The following is a 21,046-nucleotide window of genomic DNA, read 5'->3' on the forward strand; positions in this document are numbered from 1 at the left end:
GGATTAAAGGTGAGCAATTTAAAGCTACCATCAGTTAAAGTAACATGCAGCCATCCCACCATTCAGAACCAGGAATGAAAAAAACAACCAACCACAACGCATACTCCACAATCCACTAGGATATTGAAAAAAATACCTTTAACTTGCCTTCTCTAACCTCCTTTACAGCTTTCTCTCAGAATCTTCCTGCTAACATTTCCAAACATGCTTATAGTCACTGTAGCTAATTATTCTCTTATTCAGAGTTGAAAATGAATAGACTGAGAGTGAGAGAGACCAAAAGATGATAAAAAACACATTTTCCCACTTTATAATTATCTAAATCATAACTCTCATATTCAATTTAAATGAAACAGTTGTATACAGCTAACAATAAGCTCCTCTTCAATTCTGTTTTCATATCACAATCATAAGTGCATATTTTTAAGGCTCTAAACATAAAAATCAAATGGGCACCCTCTTTTATCCAAATTACTTATGCTCAATTTTGAAATGAAGTTAACACATCTGAGATGAAACCCTCAGTGTGTTTAAGGCATGTAAATGATGTGTTTAGTGTCATGGAATGACATTGGGATTTTATTTAGAATTTCAAAAACATCTTAATTCAACCAGTTTTTGCAAAAAAATTGAGTTCTTCCTAATAAGATCCAAACAGCAACAAAACCACATGTGAAGGCTTAGGGGTGAAAATGACAATAGCACTCATAAAGAAATTATATGTTGGACAAGTACTACAGAAAGCTGTAAAGGTAAGATAAAGGTAGAAAGAGGGAAGTGGGAGGGAGAAATGGACAGTATTATCATGAACAGTTTAATTCCCTACATGATCAAAAGTGATTAACTGCTGGGAGTTGAGAAAAAGTTGAGCATGCTTTTTTTAAGCCAAAGCACAAAGAACAAAAGTTCATCAATGATGAGACATGCTAACACCAGTTCTCATCTGAGAAATGAAATGCTCAGCATGAACCCTGATGACTGGGGAAGGAAGAAAAACAAGGAACTACAATCATGCTAAAAGAGAAACACTATGTTGTAAAGATTGTGAAAATGGAACACACTTGAGAAAGCATACCAAAAATAGCAGAATTAGGACTTGTAGATTTTGTAGAAATTGTATGGGAATGCACAGCATAGTTAGGAAGGAAGGACAAAAACCTGTGAAAATCCTCCTCATCATTAACAGGTTTGAAAAATGCAGGAGGAACCCAAATATTGTTGATAGAAAAAGGATGCTTAATCTGATGGACAATTTCACAGAAAATGACAGCCAAGAAATCCTTAGTTGAGCCTCCAGACCTGAAACTGGTAATGACATTTTAAATAGTGATAATAATATCAGAGGTTGTAAAACACAAGCTTTGGAATTCATCTTAAATTATGAAGTTGAAAGTGAGAAGAAAAACTTAATAAACAAAGGTAAGTTATTGCAGCAAACTACAGCAGACAAAATTAAAAAAATCATGTAAATCACTAATTTGCAAAAAATATTATGAAATGAACACCAGAAACAAGCACAGTGGAAGATTTCTGCATTTAATAACTGTCTAAAGAGAAGTGATAGTTTCTTATAATCAAATAGAGGGAGTCACATACATCAGGAGGGTGTGTTGCACTCCTATTGGTGGAGTGTTGATTTACATGTGAGATGTAGTTGCACACATTGATCATGAGAGTTTAAAACTTGAGGTATGGAAAAAATCAATAGAGGGCAGCAGTGAATGAGAAGAGCTATACATGTGATAGAGGTAATGTACTACATTGGAAATTTATGTTTTTTTTTATTTTGTAATATTTAAGGTGTATTAATTAATAAAAGTATAAAAGTTACTGAAATATTGTGTGATCATTGTCTATCCTTTTGTAAATCATTCAGTGGTAGGAGTGACCATATTCTTCTATGCTGAAAATGAGATGTGATGAGATATTACAAGAGTTCAAAAGACTTTGCTTACATATACAACAAGAGTAACCTTTGACTGTGCATTCATCTCAGATCAACTGCCTTTCATAAATTTGATCACCATTGATACTGATGCAAAAAATACAATTATGTCTATTTTCAATTGATATAATTACTTAATGTTATAAAATGGTACATCAAGTAATGTCACTTACATAATTCCATAATACTTTATCCTACATATATAACATAAACAGGCAAAATAAAATGGAACAAATAGCCATTTTTGCAAAAGGGAAAAATTTGGGACACATGGAACAGGACTTAAATAAAGGACTCTCATCAAAACTGGGATGTAGGATTGCCTTAATAAGTGGCTAATTAAAAAGTAGTGTATAAGAGCTACTTTTTGGGACCTACAGGTAAACCCACTAGATCTACTGGAGAACCAATTATTGTTAAAACTAATTAAAAGTGTCAAAACTCCCATTCCTATAGAAACCAATTAATGTACTGGAATACCAGTCCTGTAGGAACTTCTGCTAGGAATAGTTTTGTTTAAGAAGCAGCATGTATGTTTTATTACAAGTATAAGGTATGTTTTATTACAAGTTTTTGGTATGTTTGTATCAGAAATAGTGCATATGCTAGAAATGCTTGTATCAGAAATATTAGGTATGTTCATCTGAAAAGTAGAATGCATATTTATACCAGAAATAATTGGTATGTTTGTATCAGAAGTAGTATGAATGTTCATTTTAAAAGTATTAGGTATGCTTGTATCAGTAGTAGACAAATGCTAATACTTCTACAAAGGAACATACACACATGCATGTATCATAAAACAATCACAATTTCCTGCAACAAGACATGTAACATTATTACAACAAAGTATTTCCAGAATTATAAATTTACAGTGACATCATTATGAAAAAGGATGATATGTGCACACACACAAGTTATTGTGACGTGTTTTATCATAAAGTTTGGTAATTTTCCAATTTGAAAATAATTGTCTTAGTATCATCTTCAAAACTGTGAGGTCATAAAACCAGGCACCATTAAAGAATTGCAACTGAGATATTACTATATTTGTGTAAATACATAAACACAACAGTGCATGGTCATTTTAATACACAATGTAATCTTGATTTTGAAATATTTAGTTGAATGAACTGTAATGGAAATTTAATTATTCAAACCATGATAACTTTTATCATGCTGCTGAATAACTTTGACAAATAAATAGAAAAAAAAGAAAGTGGATTTTAATCAGAAAGAAACCATAGACTTCTACATATGTGTAACTTATCTGCAAATTATTTTTGAGCTAATAACTGCTAAGCTAGCCAGCAGTTTTAATAATAACAGCAAAGTTTTGTCATCAGTATACCAGTTGATTAGCTAACATTTAAGAAGAAATGGTAGGTCTAACATCAAATGTATAGGTAACAAAAATCACATCTGATTGTTTTCTGTTTTGGATCCAACTCTATCCAAGTAAAAATAAAAAAAGTTATATTCATTTATGTTTTTCTTTACTTAATTTTAAGCAACATGAGATGCTGAAAACATGCAAAATCATATTTCAAGTAAGCTTTTAAATTTCAGATATAAAAATAGGAAAGACCTACAATAAATATGAGATTTCTTGACTGAAGTTAAGTTAACTGCACACATTCCACTTTCACTGTGGAATTCCTACCTTTACTCTGGTTACAAAGCAGCTCACACGCCTCTAGCACTATGACTTGAAGCTTGCCAAGTGGGCATCTACGACGAACTACAGGAAAATGGAGTAACATAAGAGGGAAAAAACAAAACCATTTTTAAGAGAACCAGTGATGATTCATGCATAAGTGAGAAGTTCATGCAAATTATAGAAGTCTGAGCGATATCAGGAAAAAAAATATAAATATTAGTAAGCTTTCTTGCTCAGCAAAAAAAAAACAGAAGTGTTCATGCTGTTTAACTTCACATTCTAGGCTGAAACAGAAGAGAAAGAAAAAGCAGCAGTTGTTTATAGGGTAATCTTCCCACTGAAATGAAGAAAGTTTCTATTAATTTTCTAGTATAAACTTTTTCAAGGTTAACCAGTCTGATTTCTAAGCAACAAGTTAACCTTGAATATTTCAAACTAACAAATCACATGCTGTTGCACAAGTTTCTCATCTTATTGTGCTACAAAGAACAATGTAAATCACTCAATCAAAGACAGTTCCAGAGCACTTCGTAAATACTGGTGTTATCATAGTCCTGAGGGACGGAAGTTTTAATTATGTCAAAGATTTCCTGATCTGTTGTCAAATCTTACCATTTATGGAATGAGCCTTCAGTTTCACTCCTTCCATTACTACAACCAGGAGGCGCCCTACACCTGTTGTTTGTTGAGATTTCACTGATTGAATGAAAGAACATGAACGAATTTTCTAATGAATATTAACAAGAAATTTATATTTGCTTTTAACTAGCAGAAAAAAATACCTTAAGATCTGCTCACCACCTTTTTTTGGATAAAACCAGACAATCACACAAATGTTAAAGAATAAAAGATTACTTCAGATGCTAGATAAAATAAAAGATAACAATGAAAAAACTTACTGATGACATAAACTGTTTTGTTTTGTACATTTTAAATTAAAGACAGATGATAATGTAAATATTGTTTTGTTTAACCCTTTCGCAATGGGCTGAGTGTAATTACACATCTGCACACATTAAGTATTGCTTTCTAACTTTTGGTACAGCATATGTATCTTCCAAAAAATTTTAGCAAACATTTAGTAAAGATCACAATTCTTTAGTACACAGAAAATCAGTTTTTTTTAATGAAATATTTTTCTAAAGACTTGTTTGTGAAAATGCCAAACCTTTTTTGTTACTAGTCTGAGTGCAAAGTGATTTCATCTTATGATTAAAAAAAAAACAATTATTCATCTCCAAAATCACAAATATTATTGTCATAATCTTTGAAACTTCCTATATACATTTCAAACATTTGTTTTCAGTAAGACTTTATATTTCTTGTTATTTTCTATATAACTAAGTGTGTGGGGTCTTTCTCATAATTATCATAAAAAAATTGAGAAATAAATGTAAATTATGTTTTTTTGTGCTAGTATCACTACATATTATAACACAAAAATAGAAATATTTAGTCTTAGTAGCTTAAGTCTCATAACACTATATATTTATCATTTGTTTCTTATACTGACCTTCCAGTCATGCCAAGCTAATCTTGCATAAATTACATTGATGCAGCGCATGAGCACTCTTCATGTACCCCATAATATAAAACTGATCTTTAGTCTTCCCTATCTGGGCTGGGTTTTAGTAGACTAGTATTTTGTAATATACAGTCAGATTTCAATTTTATATATATAGATGATTGCTATTTAGAAATACATTTTTAAACCTACTTTCTTAAAATATAGAACAACAAATAAAGAAGTAAAACAAAGAATTAATCTCTTATAGCATCGAGCTTTATAGTCAGTTGGTGCTGGCCACAGCTTGCCAAGCCTTTTAAAATTTTGCATGTAGAGGATATCAAACAACATTTTTCTTTAAATTTTATATATACAGTTGAATAACCATAATATCATAAATAACTATATTGATACCACACAATTACATTGTAATTTATTAAGCATAGTAACTAAGATGTATTTAGGCTTGAAAAAATATGAAACTTTGAGCAAACTAAAGACACAACCTACCTCCTCGAAATCTTGGTTCTAAAAAACATGGTAGCTTTTTCACAGATTAAAATGGCTGAGAAAGTCAATAGGAAGACATTCTAAGCTGTTGATATTGGTTATTCACATATCTTATATTGAAGTAAATGTATATAAAGGACTGTTTCTAAAAATGGAAAGAGGTGAATGGGGCCACTGTGTTTGATTCAGTACATAAGCCATATCTCAGCAAAAAAAATTAAAAAATGAAGTGCCAGTTTAATATTCTTGCTTATTAATATCAATAATCTGAATCTCTTATTTCTATAAAACTACAGACTTAGTGTTTTGACAGTACAAACATCTAATTTTAAACAGAGCTGTATTCAACATACCACATTACTCACTAAAATCTATATTTAAGCATGTTCTTTTAATATTTTCTTTCAATATATAATATTACAGTTTGAATTATAGTTTACAATTTGATTTCAAATGTACTGACATAAATTAATAAAATAGTAGTTCAATAAAATTTTTAATTCAAGGCAACAAATATGATGATGCGACCTTTAACCTGTGACCCACTGTGAAAGGGTTAATTCTAATTAGCTACAAAAGTTGAGGTATAACTCTATGTGACATGATTTGTGAATATTATTTTCTATACATCTAGTTATTTAAGAAATAAGGTTCCTATTTAAGATATTAATAAGTATTTTAAAATACTATCTTAATAATTAACTAATATGCTTGGGATTATAGTTGAATGGATACTGTTCTCCTTAGGTAAGAATAAGAATTAAAAAGTGAAGTTTTTAATGATTTTTTTTGTAATTGTTTTCAAGAATCTTAAAAAATAGATTTCCAAAGATTCTTATACTATTAGGACTGAACTTGCAAGAGTTGACAAATAACCTAATATATAAAATCTTTAAAAATCATGCTTTAACTGCTTAAACCTGCAAAGGATTAGAAATCAAGAGATTTGTGTTAAAATTCACTTAAACTACAGATGTTTCTTTCCACATTTTTCTTAGTTTGTTTATTTAAAATTGTGAAGCAGAGGTGCACACAAATAACATTAGAAATTCTTTGTTGTCTTCCATAAGTCATTGATCAAGAGAACTTTTGTTCAAAACCAGAAGTAATAAGCTGGAAACAATAATAAATGAAATGAAATTGCAAAGTTATAATGCTTATAACACAAAGGTATGATACAATTATTTTACAATTATTCAGATATTGTACAATTTGTAATAAATTACAATATTTTATCAGTGATGTTGAAATACTGGAACAAAAATTAATAGTTAATGATTTAATAAAGAAACTTTAAATAAAATTAGTAAACTATTCTGTAACAAATATAAAAATGTATCAAATAAATATAAAGAAATAAAAATCAAAGAAATTTTACCAAAAATTTCTATTAACTATTTTTAGTTGTGAATAAGGTCATTTAACAACTTGGCACTACTTTAGGTGGATGTATACTTTACACACCTTACTACACATAATGGCTTGAGTACTACATGATAGTTACAGTAGACTTGGCTGGGAGTTATACAAGTTAATTTATATAATTGGATGGGACTATTCATACTAGCATAATTTGTTAACTGGGCTACCAATAAGTGCCTTTCTACCATAATGAGGGCTGGAATACTAACCTCAAGTTTATTTAACTTAGTTACCCCCAAATAACAGTACCTTATTTTTTTTTACTTTTATTTGTATTTTTCAATTAATTTTTTTCTTATTCTTTACTTTTGAGAGCAGTCACCATCCCACAACTGTCTGCAGGCAGTGAAGGGTGGCATAGATGTGGAACACTGTGGGCTTTAGCACCCACATCTCACTTTCCTAATTTCTATTTCTATATCAACTATTTCTATTGCTATTCTTTTACTTAATTCTATTTCTTTATGTGAGACTGGTGTATCCCCACTGCAATGCGGGTCTTACTTTCAGAGTCACCTCCAAAACCTAGGGTACATTTTATATCCCACATTATACCTTGTACCTGAGATTGTTTCAATTGGTGCAGCATTTTTTAATTTTTAATTTATTTTTGTTTCAGCTTGCATTTGCTTATAAAAAACTAAAATAATTAGTCAGAGGCTTGGATTTGCTGTTTTTAACACAGTCTTTTCTTTTGATTTTGTTTACTTAACTCTATCAGTATGAATTTTCTCTAAAATATATACACACACACACACACAAACATATCATCCAACTGAAGTCCAGAACTTTCTACAGACTTCAAAATGCTATGATGTAAGAATACTCACTTAAAGCAAGAAGATACATAACAAAGGTTTGAGTGATATGATGTGAATCCACAACAACTGAATTGTAAACAGCTACATAAGCAAACTTGTTACAACTATTGCTTCTAAAAATAACTTACTTTAACCCTTATACAATAGAAACTAAATAATACTCTTGTTTTAAACTTAAGTTGTGTATATCTAACAACCTGAAATGCTATTTTTAAACACCTCTGATTTAGATTTCAAAATGGAAAAATCACGAGAAATGCAGAAAAAATCACCTGCTGTTTATGGAACATTTTTATTATAAATATGAATCTATTTAGTCTATTATACATGATGTGGACAAAAAAGTGGTCTCCTTGAAAATGTTGCTAATTCATCATATCTATTTTCAGCTAACAGAAAAATATGTAAAAAGCTACATGTTTTTATAAAACATTCAAAAAGAAAAATTTGTTTGATAATTTTGTGTGCTAAGTGTGACAAGAAGATCTAAGAAATTACAGCAGGCTCACAACACGTTTTATGAGAAAATGAAACTAAAATCATGAAAAGTTCAGGCATTTACAAAAGCCAGTGTTAAAATTAGGATGTAAGATTTTATTTGAACAGATCTCATTGAGTGATTTTAAAAAGTATATAGTTTTACATATTTTTCTATTACCCAATAAAACATAAAACAAATTAATAACATTTTCAGGGGGACACTTTTTTGTCCACCCCTTTATATTAACACAATCAAACCATGTTTACAGTACGAGTTTATAAAATGGAAAAACATATGTGCTTTTAGTAAACTTGTAATGTAATGAATAAAATACTCAAATTTATAAAAGTTATTCCTGATAAAATGCTCCCAACTCATTAACCTTAATTATTTAAATTACTATTCATAAAGTAACACATCAAGTGAATGAATAGTACTTTAAAGTAACCAGAGAATTAAACTTAGATTTTTTTTATAGAAGCATCTATTAAAAGCTTTGTATGCCATATAGTGTTTGACATTTTTGTACTTATTCCAAGGTAATAACCATGAATGACTGAAAGTTACTTACTGGAATGTTGTCGAGTAAAATTCCTTTTTTCAGTCATAATATAATTTTTTGATGCTTCATCAATTTTCTTCACCCACAGTGTTCTGAATAACAAACAAAATGCAGTTTATCACATTTCCACTTCACAAATCTCATCATATAGATACTACATGAAAAACAAACAAGCAAACACCACTAATATCTGTACTAGACAAAAAAACAAACAAACAATGCACATTTGTCAAGTATGAATAAGAAGTTACTGTCTATAAGATTAATAGATTAGCTCAGTAGGAGCACATCTGCACACATTAACTGATTAAAACAACTTTTTAAAAACAAAGGATTAGTACCCACTTCTGATCACTCTGTTACAATACAAATAACACATAAGAACAAAATGAAATTACAAAATAAAATTCACAATTATATTTGTACACAGGTAAAAGTAAGTAGATATAGCTACAGCTGGTATAGATACTACTACAGATGAGAGTGCATGCTCTATAATTAATAGAGGGGCTGCATCAGGTAAACTCACATAAGTCGGTCCATGAGGTGCTACATACTCAATAGGTACTGTACCACCATATCATGGTAGGCTCAACTGGGAAATTGAGAGTTTTACAGATGTTTTAAATAAAGTTACTATTACTTCATACTGGTTTGATGTTCAAATAGTAGATATTGTCAGACTGAGAACAGCGGGAGAAGCTAAAAATTATGTTAGTGCTTATATTGAACTGCAGATTTTCAGGATATAATATTAAGGATAGTAGAACAATAAGGAAAGTGAGTGAAATCAAATTCAATTTTAACACAGATATATAGTTTGAATCAGGAACAAGGTAAGTCAATGAGAGTACCTGGGGATAAGCTACCAGAGTTAGGAAACAGATTATGGAAAGTTTAAAGACACACAAATGAACTAATGATACAGGATACTTTATAATCTGATTATGGGTGGGGCTTGCTAAGTAATGTAGCCAGCAGCTATGTAAATGAGGAAATACACTTGAAGAAACCTTAGTGGACTTCATTAAGTAGCTATTGAAGAGGTACTATAAGAAAAACAGATATGTAAGTTCCAACACTCAGCAATGAATGTATTATACAGTAACAAAACTGACAAAACACTGAGTGTAGTGATCCATGACAAAGTCAGTACAGTAAGAATATCAAGTGTTCAAAGAGAAGTACAATGAGTAAGAATAAACAGAAAAGCCCTAAGCCTAGCAGAAGCATGGGTTGTAATAGCAGCAAGAAAAAAAAAGTGAATGATGCTGAAATGGAGCTAAATAATACAGAAAATATACTTTTAAGAGAAAGAAATAAATAAATTAGATCCCTCAGATGACTCTACACTTACAACTAACATAAGCAACAGAGCTTATGTTATATATATACAAAAACGGCTCGTTTGGGTTAAGAAAATATTTTACGTAGAAGAGCGAACAACGTTTCGAACTTCTTCACCTGACGATGACCGAAGAAGGTCGAAACGTTGTTCGCTCTTCTACGTAAAATATTTTCTCAACCCAAACGAGCCATTTTTGCATATATATTTCTCTACAAGTGGGTTTTCTCGACATCACTAAGAGCTTATGTTAGTTATAAGAGGAGTGTGTGAGAGAAAGAGAACCTGTAAGACTAGTTAAAATAACTGGAGTTCCTACAAGAAGTCAATTTATTGTTGAAACTAAAATGACTTAAATGTAACAAAGAAGTGTTATTTGAACCTACTGAAATAGAAAAAGCAGAAGTTTATATAGCTGCTTGTATTAACAGTATCTGAGATGGAGAGAAAGACAGTGCCTATAAAAGTGTTAAACATAAATAAAGAAAATGTTATAATACTTATGTACATTGCAGTAGATAAAGTTAGTAGTAAAGAAACAGTAGCTACAATAAGACAGCATAATGTAGGAAATCTTGCAACAAAGTAAGCTAGATTAAAATTCTATCTTTGCAAACGTAGAAGAAACATAAAGTCTGATAATGTTACCAGAAGAGTTTAAAAATATATTTGAATGAAAAAATTAGTGTAATGGCTGTACAAGTGAGATTACTCATAAGAGAGTGTTAAATAACAGCAAGCCTATAGCACAGAGATTCTACAGAGTACAAAGAAGGGCAGAGTAGAATTAAAGGTACATGTAAAAAGAGAAGCTTGAACAAGGAGTTAAAGAGAACGATAATAGTCTGTACACATCCCCAGTTTTATTGGTTCCTAAAAAGGATGGAAAATTAAAATTATATGTGGATTTTAGGAAGATATATAGTGTAACACTCAAATATCTTTATCCATTACCTGATATCCAATAAACATTAGACATGTCAAGTAAGAGTGAGTACTTTTTCATCTATGGATTTACATAATGGGTATTGGCAGGTACAAGTACAAGACGATAAAGACTGAACTGTTTTTGTGTTACCTTCAGGTAAATATTAGGTTAATAGAAAACCATTTGGTTTATTAAACGTCTATTCAACAATTCACAGATTAATGGATATTGTATTATCTAGATTTCAAGATTCAGGGTGCTTTTAATATTTAAATGATGTCATAGTGTTTACTGCAGTTTTTTAAGAACACTCAGAAATGTTAAGACATGTATTTGATAGGATACAAAAAACAAACTTGAAACTCAAGCCAAGCAAATATTAAAACAGAAGTAGAATACTTAGGCCACTTGATAACTGTGGATGGTGTAAAGCCTCACCCCAAAAACAGTTAGAGGTTACAAAAACTATCCAGTGCTAAGACAATGACAGATATTTGTACACTTTGTGGAATTTTAGAGAAGATATATATATATGCACCACATTTTGCAGTGCTGGCTAAATCATCAATTGAGCTAACTAAGAAATAAATAAAATTTCAGTGGACAGATAAAAGGCAAGAGGAACATGAGAAATGCTTTATTAAAGGCTACCCAGATTTCAGTAAATGGTTTATCCTAAGCACAGATGCTTCAGGATTTGCTATATACAGTGGAACCCCTCTAAACCAGCCACCTTTGGGACTGAGACAAACTGGCCTGATTAGAGGGGTTCCACTGTAGATAATTAGGGATTATGTAAACAAAAACAGGGACTGTGATTGAATGACCACTTTCAAGGGGTGACCGAATCTGAGGGGTGGCCGCTTAGAGGGATTCCACTGTATGTGCAACATAAATGGAAAAGAACATCCTATAGCTTGCCAGAGTAGACAGTTACGAAAAGCTGAAATAAAACGTTCAGTTAAAGAGCAGGAATGCTTAGCTGTAGTGCACAGAATTAAAACTCTCTGATACTATTACTATCATTACAGACCATGCACCACTGACATGGTTAATTGCATTAAAAGATCCCTCCTCTAGGTTAGCAAGATGGTCATTATTGTTACAGTATTATGATTTTGAAACAATAAACAGATTACGAAGAAAGCACTCTAATGTTGATTCTCTAAGCAAAATTAGAGTAGGAAAAGAAGAAACTGAGGAAAACAGACATTTAACAAACAGTAGTAAAGGAAAATAAGGATGATTTAGAAATAATTTGAAATATAAATCATGTGGTTAATGAACAAAAGAGGAGTAAATAACGTATGAAACACAGTATTACAGGGAAAAGATATAGAGTACACACCAGACTCAGATAGACAGAATGTTGCATATAGTTATATCTAATGTCATGAAAACTTATCATGACACACCTTTCACCTTTTGGAAAAATGTCTAGTAGAATTAGTAAAAGATTCTTTTAGGTAAACATGAGTAATGATATTACAGATATTACAGTAAGGGTTCCTGTGATTCAGGCATAAAATACCAGAAACAAAAAGCAAGCCCACACTTTAGAAATGCTCCTTTACAGAAAAAGTTTAACTATGCTTTTTCATTTAGTAGCTATGGATATATTAGGTCCATTGCTTACATCATATCCATGAAACAAATGTGTATTAATGGTTGCAGTCTATCTAATTATATTTCTTCAGGCAATATGTTTACCCAATTAGAAAGCAGAATTGTTTGCCAAAGCATTCATGAATAACCTAGTAGCTAGACATGGTATATGACAGTATTTACTGTAGAGGCAGTAACTTCATTTCTAAATTGATAAAGTTTGTGAGTTACTAGATGTTAAGAAAACTTAGACCATTACTTACTACTCAGCTACTAATGATGTAGCAGAAACATTCACTAGAACTTTTTAAATATGATCTCTCAATATTGTGAAAAAGATTAGAAAATTGGGAATGAGTAGATTCCGTTACTTCTGTTAGCACTTCAAAGTGTTAAAAATGAATCCACCCAGAAAAGTCCATTCTTTGTATTACATCATATGTGTCATACCACCTATGCAGATTATACTAATTCCTAGTAAAGTAAATTATGAAGTGGATGACAAATATAAAGTAGAGTTGCTACAGTGGATATAATTAGTATTTGAGTTAGCTCATGAACACTTGACTAAGACCACTGAATAGAGGGAGAAACAAGCAGATAGGAAGGTAACAGTGAATAAGGTTAGGAGACAAAGTATTGTTATACACCTCATTTGTTGAAAAAAAAGAAAATCCCTGGAAAAAACTAAGAAAAGGACCATTTGGAGTCATAAAGCAAACAAGCCTGTGACGTTATTTAATATTTATCCTAATAACGTAAGAGGCAGTGCACTAGAAGCATGTAATAATATGACAGACTCTTTACAATGTTGTATTTAAGTTATGTATGATAAGTTGTACATGTATATAATTATGTATGTTATATATGTTTTATCAGCATTTTAATTATACATGTTATTACCAAACATATCTGTAGGTTTATCTGGATCCTTGAGTTACTGATGAGAGGAGTTATAGCTGGACAAAATTTATGTATTGTCCTGGTAGAGAATAAGATGGTTATGTTATTTGTTGAGGAAGAAAATTTAATATTATCTAGAGATAAGTTGATAATTGTTGGAGACATACTGTTTCAGTACTATGTTCAGTTATTAGTCTATTTATGTGAAGAACTAGTTGCAACTGATAATTTATTCAATGTTGATACTTATGCTAGCTGTTAGCTTTGATATGAAAAATACATAAAATATGACAGTATATCATATGACATATCAGGGAACAGCTATCTTTAAACTAGAAATAATCTTATAAGAAGGATTGATTGAATATTATAAGACACTAAATAGATGACATCATTATGAGATAGGTGATTTGTTACAAGAAATAAAAGATATTAAAGATAACATATCAAAATCAGACTTAAACTAACAAAAATATGGTTTCATATTTTCAGGCAGAAGATTTTATACAATTTACATGAGCTAAATAAGATAGTAGATCATCAGAAACAAATATCTCTATTCACCTAATAGGTGAACAAGTAACTATTACAAATATTTTTAAATCATACAATTGAGTTTCATAACCAAGATATATTAGAAGTATCTAGAGCACAAGTAAATGTTACTAACACATTATTACATACTAGAGTAGAACAAACTGATCTTCATAAAGCAGGATTTGGGAGATTAGTTTTCAATGCTAGGATTCAGAATAATTTACAACAACTATTTTTGACTGCAGGGAGTAGCTATAGAAAGAAAGACAAGTTCATGCTTTCAGCCTCTGAGCAAATTAGAAATTGTAAGAGATGAAACTGAAAGCAGATACCCCTACATTTACAGTTTGCGATACCCATATTCAGTAGTCAGATATACATGTATCATATGAGGGCTGATGTAAAGACAACTACAGTAAGGGATACCTTAAGGATGTTTATAGAGATACCCTTGAAAGTAACAGATAAAATATTTAAACTGTATTGTATCCCTATCATTAGCATTGAATCACTCTTTGGCTTTAACTGTGGAGAATGAAAACCTATATATTTGCTGTTTGAAGTAATTAGTACACTTATTTAAAAGTGATGGAGGAATGCACAGATGGACCCATTTAAATATGTGACCCAAATCTGGGAATTATTCAGCATCTATTGTAATTTTAACTACATAATGTTTGCAGGGATTAAAAATAGAATAGCTGTGTCATGTAAAAAGAAAATAACTATCCCTGAACCATTTCATTTCTATAAAACAAGGACCCCAGGAACCTGGTTATTTAATGTGTGAGATGAAATTACTTTATTAGTAGTATGCCCTAACTCAGATGTGTACCAAGTTGACCATCAGTCTAGAGTGGTTAAGCTAAGACACAGTGGATACTTGAGACTAGATAAAAATTGTTCCTGTAAATGGCTAGGGAATAATATTACTCTCAAGTTTTAGAAGTAAAGCTCAGTTAAAAACAGGAATACCCAATTTGCAAGAATTACTGATGAAGAAAGAATCATAGTTAAATCAAAGTAGAAATATAGATTCAAACATCAGAGAACTTACAAAAATATCAGAGGAAACTTAACCCCTAAGAGGTCAGGGTTAAGTATTGAGGAATTTCAACAGTTTGGTTTGGTTTGTTTTGAATTTTGCACAAAACTACCCAAGAGCTATCTGTGCTAGCTGTCCCTAATTTAGCAGTGTAAAACTAGAGAGAAGGCAGCTAGTCATCACCACCCACCACCAACTTTTGGGTTACTCTTTTACCAACGAATAGCGGGATTGACCGTAACATTATAATGCCTCCACAGTTAAAAGGGCAAGCATATTTGGTGTGATGAGGATATGACCCTGCGACCCTCAGATTATGAGTCAAGCGCCTTAACCACCTGGCCATGCTGAGCGAATTTCAACAGCACGTAGATTACTTAAGAGCTTCAGGTTAGATAAATGGAAATTATCATATCCAGTGGGTATAATATTATGTTTAATAGCAGCACTAGTAAGTATAGTGTTGTATAATGTACATAATAAATTGACTTTGATAAAATTGATGAAATTAAATGGGCTGTGTAAATTCAAAAATAAGAAAACAACAGAACCAGGCAACAGCAAAAGGTTGTCCTATTCAGAGACCACTGAAGTGGTTGAACTAAATAACTGCAACATGCCTAATTAGGACACAGACCAATGGTACAGACTGGTGATAAAATTAGGTTAGTATAACAAATTGATGAGGTTAGTGGATAATAAAATGTAAACATTATAGGTAGAATTAATAGGTGTAGGTTAACTGATCACAGAGAGAGAACTGAGAATTAACAATACAAGAATGAAGGGAAAGATGTTCAAAGACAACTTAATCAGAAACATGTTATTGGTGATGTAAAGTGACATACACTAACTGAAGTAGTATCAAATTGAAGCAAGAAAAATGAATCAGTAACAACTCAGAACAACCAGAGTGACTCAACAAATCATAAGCATGTTGGAACAATAATGAAAAAACATGACACTACTCAGATTCATGTCATGAAGTGCTGTTAATGTTGATGCCCTGGCCTATGTTATGTGTGGATATTACATCAAAAGCAAAAAACAGACAGCCGTAGTCAAAGTGGAAGGGTTCTTAGAGGTTGGAGTGTGTTGTGAAAGGACTGTTTTACTGAATGGCCTGATAACTATAGTTTCAACCCCCTGTTTTCTAGGGGTTTGTTGAGCTAGGATGACATATAATACCAACCTCCACAACCTTGTCTTGGAAGAAAGTGAATATGTTTTTCTGAACATGACTGATTTCTATCAGGGCCTTAGCCGTAACTACATTAAACTTATTCCAAAGGATTAATAAAATCTAGAGTCATTACCAGATTAACAAGACTCCTGTGTATAGACTTGAAATTGTCCAGCATACTGGCATCCAAAACATTCTAAACATGTGTACTTAATGAATGCATTATCAACAGCTCAGTGTTTGAGTTTTTTTGTGGTGAATTTCAAAGGATGGTTCCCAGGAGAACAAAGATACAGGAAGACAACAACTGAAGATGGTAGTGAAAGAAAACATTGATTGTTGATGATGGCCTGAAATTTGCTGCATTTATCTTATATTTATGTTGATTTATTAAGTTTTTATGATAGAAGTCAGACTTAATTAATTCATGTTTATAATATTAGTAACAAGTATTATGAGTTAATGGCTTATTTTTGAAAACTGTTGAATAACTGAATATACTGTAATGATATGTAATTATAATGATATTTGAGTATGTTATTGATAACTTGTGATGAATACTATATTGTTTGATAATTTGATTATGTAACTGAAAAAGTCATGTTACTAAGTGTATTCTAAATATTAATCTGTGTAATCAGTATTTGTATTGTTAGTAGAGAGATATGATAATGGTGATATGAACTTTGGTACTTAATGAGTAAAGATAATAACAAATAATCATATTAAGAACTTAGGAGATATGATAATTGTAAACACTGTCCCATATAACAAGGTAGGAACATGGAGGTCTTGTGGTGAAATTTAATCGTCAATAAAAATTTCTCTACAGGAGGGAGGAGTGAAGCATTGTGGTATTTTGAGGCATTCTTTATTATATTTTCACTGCTTACAGGAGTGAGAAATATATATCACAAAGTCATGTATATTCCCAAAACGATGAAATGTTGTGCAGAATTGAATAATATATTGAAGATGTTTGACCATTAAAGAACAAGTATGTCATATATAAACAAAAGATGCATTTCATCAATGTTAAGAAACAGAGGTTTACATTATCTTTAGCCCAACACTATCAAAGCAGAAAAAAGGGCCATGCGAATGGTCATACTTTACTAGAGAGAAAGTTATGAGAAACGTTTATATTAACTTGGACACAAATTCCAAAAAAGGGGATAAGTTGGAACTTTGATATATTGATGTTCATAATACTACATGTAAACAGGCAGCTGATTTACTGTCTTCTGTTGTGATCAGTTATTGAAATCTTTTGGTTTTTGGTTGCAAGAATTATGATGAGTATGCAAAAATCATCCAATTAAGTGACAGACCTAACTGCAGGCAGACATATACACTATTTAGAAAATCATAAGGATACTAAAAGATTTGGTATAAGAACCCCTTTTCTTGGGCTAGAAAGTGAGTTCTCTTCCTGACATAGAAAGTGATTTCTTTCTGGCACTAAAGAAGTCTCTTAAAGAAATATCATCAGCCTGCTGCTGACTACGTTGACGACTGGAACTAGTATGCCAATGCCTTTTTATGCAAGGACCACAAATCTTATCTTGCTTAAGCTTCATGCAAGTAGTTACTGCAAAACTCTCAAGTTGAAAAATGTAATGTAGATTAACATTTTAATAAATAATATTGAAGAGAATCTAATTCACGAAACTCGTTTAATTCTCTTAATGTAAAAACTTATAAAGATATTTCTGTCAGTGTTAACATTTTAATAACTAGTATTGTAGAGAACGTAATTAATGAAATTTGTTTAATTCTCTTAATGTAAAAACTTATAAAGATATTTCTGTCAATGTTAACATTTTAATAACTAGTATTGTAGAGAACGTAATTAATGAAATTTGTTTAATTCTCTTAATGTAAAAACTTATAAAGATATTTCTGTCAATGTTAACATTTTAATAACTAGTATTGTAGAGAACGTAATTAATGAAATTTGTTTAATTCTCTTAATGTAAAAACTTATAAAGATATTTCTGTCAATGTTAACATTTTAATAACTAGTATTGTAGAGAACATAATTAATGAAATTTGTTTAATTCTCTTAATGTAAAAACTTATAAAGATATTTCTGCTAATGTTAATGTAAATAAATATTTAAATTAATTGTATTAAAGGCTGAAGTGGATATTGGAGTCTTGGTATCAGAGTCAATTATTTCTCTAACTGTACTGTAAACTTGTTTGAGCTCGTGAGTTGTGTACTTAACTTGTGACTAAATACATAGATTTAATAAAAAACTATTATAACTGGAATTAAAGTCGACTTCCAACAATTGGCTTCTATGGGCACCTGTTACAAATTAGCAATTAAGTGAACTGTAATGGTTTCGTGAAATGTAAATGAGAAAACTTATTTTTTTTTTACAGATGAGTAACACTCTTATATGATTTTCTTTACCCTTCTTCATTAAATTTACATATACATTTATGCTAGCTCATGTTGATTTTATTGTATCATTGCAGTAAGAGTAAATTCAATTATATTTTTTGCTAGTTTTAGGCTTATGTTTGGTTGCTTGGAGATCTAACAATGCCTCAATCTTAATGAAAACATACCTCTTGTACTTATTGCTCAACTTGGTACTTTATCATATAAACTATTACAATAGACAGATATAATTTTTATAAATTTTTACCTTAGTAACAATACTGAAATTGCTAGAATACTGGAATTTAAGTTGCCTTTAGATAAAAAGTTTCAAACATTGTTGCAATAATGGAAATCAAAATCAGTTTTTATTGTTAAGGGACACTATTCATCAAATACATTACTCATCTATAATTTCAATTACTTATTTATGTTTCTGAAAGCCATATGAAGTTCCAGTGATATAAAATACAAAATTCTTGAACTATTTCTTCAAGTGATTAAAAAAAACATCAGCTTCTGTCAAGAATTTACAGATAAAAAAACACCAAAAAAACATTTGCACTCTGCAAGCTCATACTAATACAAGATTCAGTATTGGTGAATTTAAATTGCTTGCATGTACTGGGACCTCTACAAAACAGGGCAGTGATCTCATTTCTACTAGACATTCATTTTATACTGATGATCAGTCATTTATGATTTTATTATAAAGGGGTAAATCATAATTAAATATGCTGAAATGTCTACATGTCAATTATAACTTCAACTTTAGAACAGATGTAGCCTACAGAAGTAACTTCTGTAAGATTAGTCCCAAATAACATTTTATAAGGAAGAATCTTAATGTGAGGTTATGATCAAAGTACATTGTGTGCTCTTAGAGAAGCATCAATTCATGATGAAACATTCAATAAATTTATAGAGGAAATAATACAAGAATAAACTTTACTATCAGTACAGACATTAATTCCAATATATCATATATGTAATTACTTGTATAGTTTGAAGTGTTATTGCAATGAATTTTCTGTTCAAAGAGTAGAATTTTCATTATAGCAACAACAAATACTTTTCAGGCTTAATTGATATCCTAGCTAAGGTAAGGTGAGATGACACTGAGTTTTAAAACAATAATTTCAATGGATAAGAATAGATTTATAGTTGCAGCAACAAGTAAAAGAGTGCTTAGCAGTTTCAACCTTGAATAAGCTTCCAAAATCTATTGCAATAGTTACCATATCTGGTTTCAAAAGTATACAAGAAAGTGGATAGGTCATGGTAAAAAATCACGTTTACCCATGTTTTTATACACACAGCATATGCTAAAGTCAAGAACTGAAAACAGAGCACTTGACAATTGAGTGATAACTAGCCACACAATGATAAGTTAGAAATATAACAACTATGCTTAAATTTTTCAGTCTTTCAAAAGTGGAAAAAGGGGCAATAGTGAAATAACATAAGGGTAATATATATTCTTAGTCAATTAAATTGCTAGTCCATAACGTTGTGTCTTTAAATAGCACAGCAAAGTATTTAGATATCACACAAATTTCAATATGGCTGGAATGGACAGCAATTATTATTCCACTGATTAGAATGTTTGTTGCCACTATGTCACATTAAACTATTATAAAGATGCTCTGTTACAACAGTGAACAGTGTAATAACATTGCCAATACTACCATATAGTAATATAGGAAATATGTACCATGTACTAATCATGATCAAATATTAATAGTTTAGTTTAACATTATTGAAAAAAACAATAGACACAATAAAATATTAGTAACCTATGTAAAATTTAAGGGTCATTATAAGTCATCAACAAACAACAACATCCAGGCCCAGTGAGAAGGCAGGCATACCAGGGAAAAACCCCTTGGGCCCAAGCCTCTATGGAGCCTGGAACAGAGAAAAGATAATATTAAAAATATCAACAAAGTAACTGATTAACTAGTAGAAAGAGAATATAAGTAATAAATATAAGTATTATAAAGATTATAAGTGAAGACTTCTACTACCACAATCAACATCAGTCAGAAGACAAAGGTGAGGTATAGGAGAAAATATTATGACTACTGCATTATGCCATTACAATGTTATATTACTTAATTCACACCATATACCACTTTCTACAAGTTTACAAAAACATGTCAATTAGTTACACGTGTAATTATTAAAAGTTGAACAAGAAG

At 30.8% G+C, this 21,046-nt stretch overlaps 1 protein-coding gene across 18 annotated transcripts in view; it reads right to left on the reverse strand.

Moving 5' to 3' along the window:
- The window catches only part of Dap160 (dynamin associated protein 160), a 261,924-nt gene that overhangs the window by 14,509 nt on the left and 226,369 nt on the right, over positions 1-21,046 (reverse strand). For 12 of the 18 annotated variants that reach the window (XM_076516402.1, XM_076516394.1, XM_076516390.1 and 9 more), the window contains 3 exons: positions 8,918-9,000; positions 4,218-4,301; positions 3,609-3,686 (listed from right to left, as the gene is read on the reverse strand). In XM_076516402.1, the coding sequence (XP_076372517.1) occupies positions 3,609-3,686; positions 4,218-4,301; positions 8,918-9,000 (245 nt within the window). Of the gene's footprint in view, positions 1-3,607; positions 3,687-4,217; positions 4,302-8,917; positions 9,001-21,046 lie in introns of those variants that run through there. The other 6 variants (XM_076516403.1, XM_076516400.1, XM_076516396.1 and 3 more) reach the window with 3 other exon arrangements.

The sequence above is a fragment of the Tachypleus tridentatus genome, chromosome 7 (genome assembly GCF_004210375.1).
Source record: "Tachypleus tridentatus isolate NWPU-2018 chromosome 7, ASM421037v1, whole genome shotgun sequence".
In the NCBI taxonomy this organism is placed as follows: domain Eukaryota; kingdom Metazoa; phylum Arthropoda; class Merostomata; order Xiphosura; family Limulidae; genus Tachypleus; species Tachypleus tridentatus.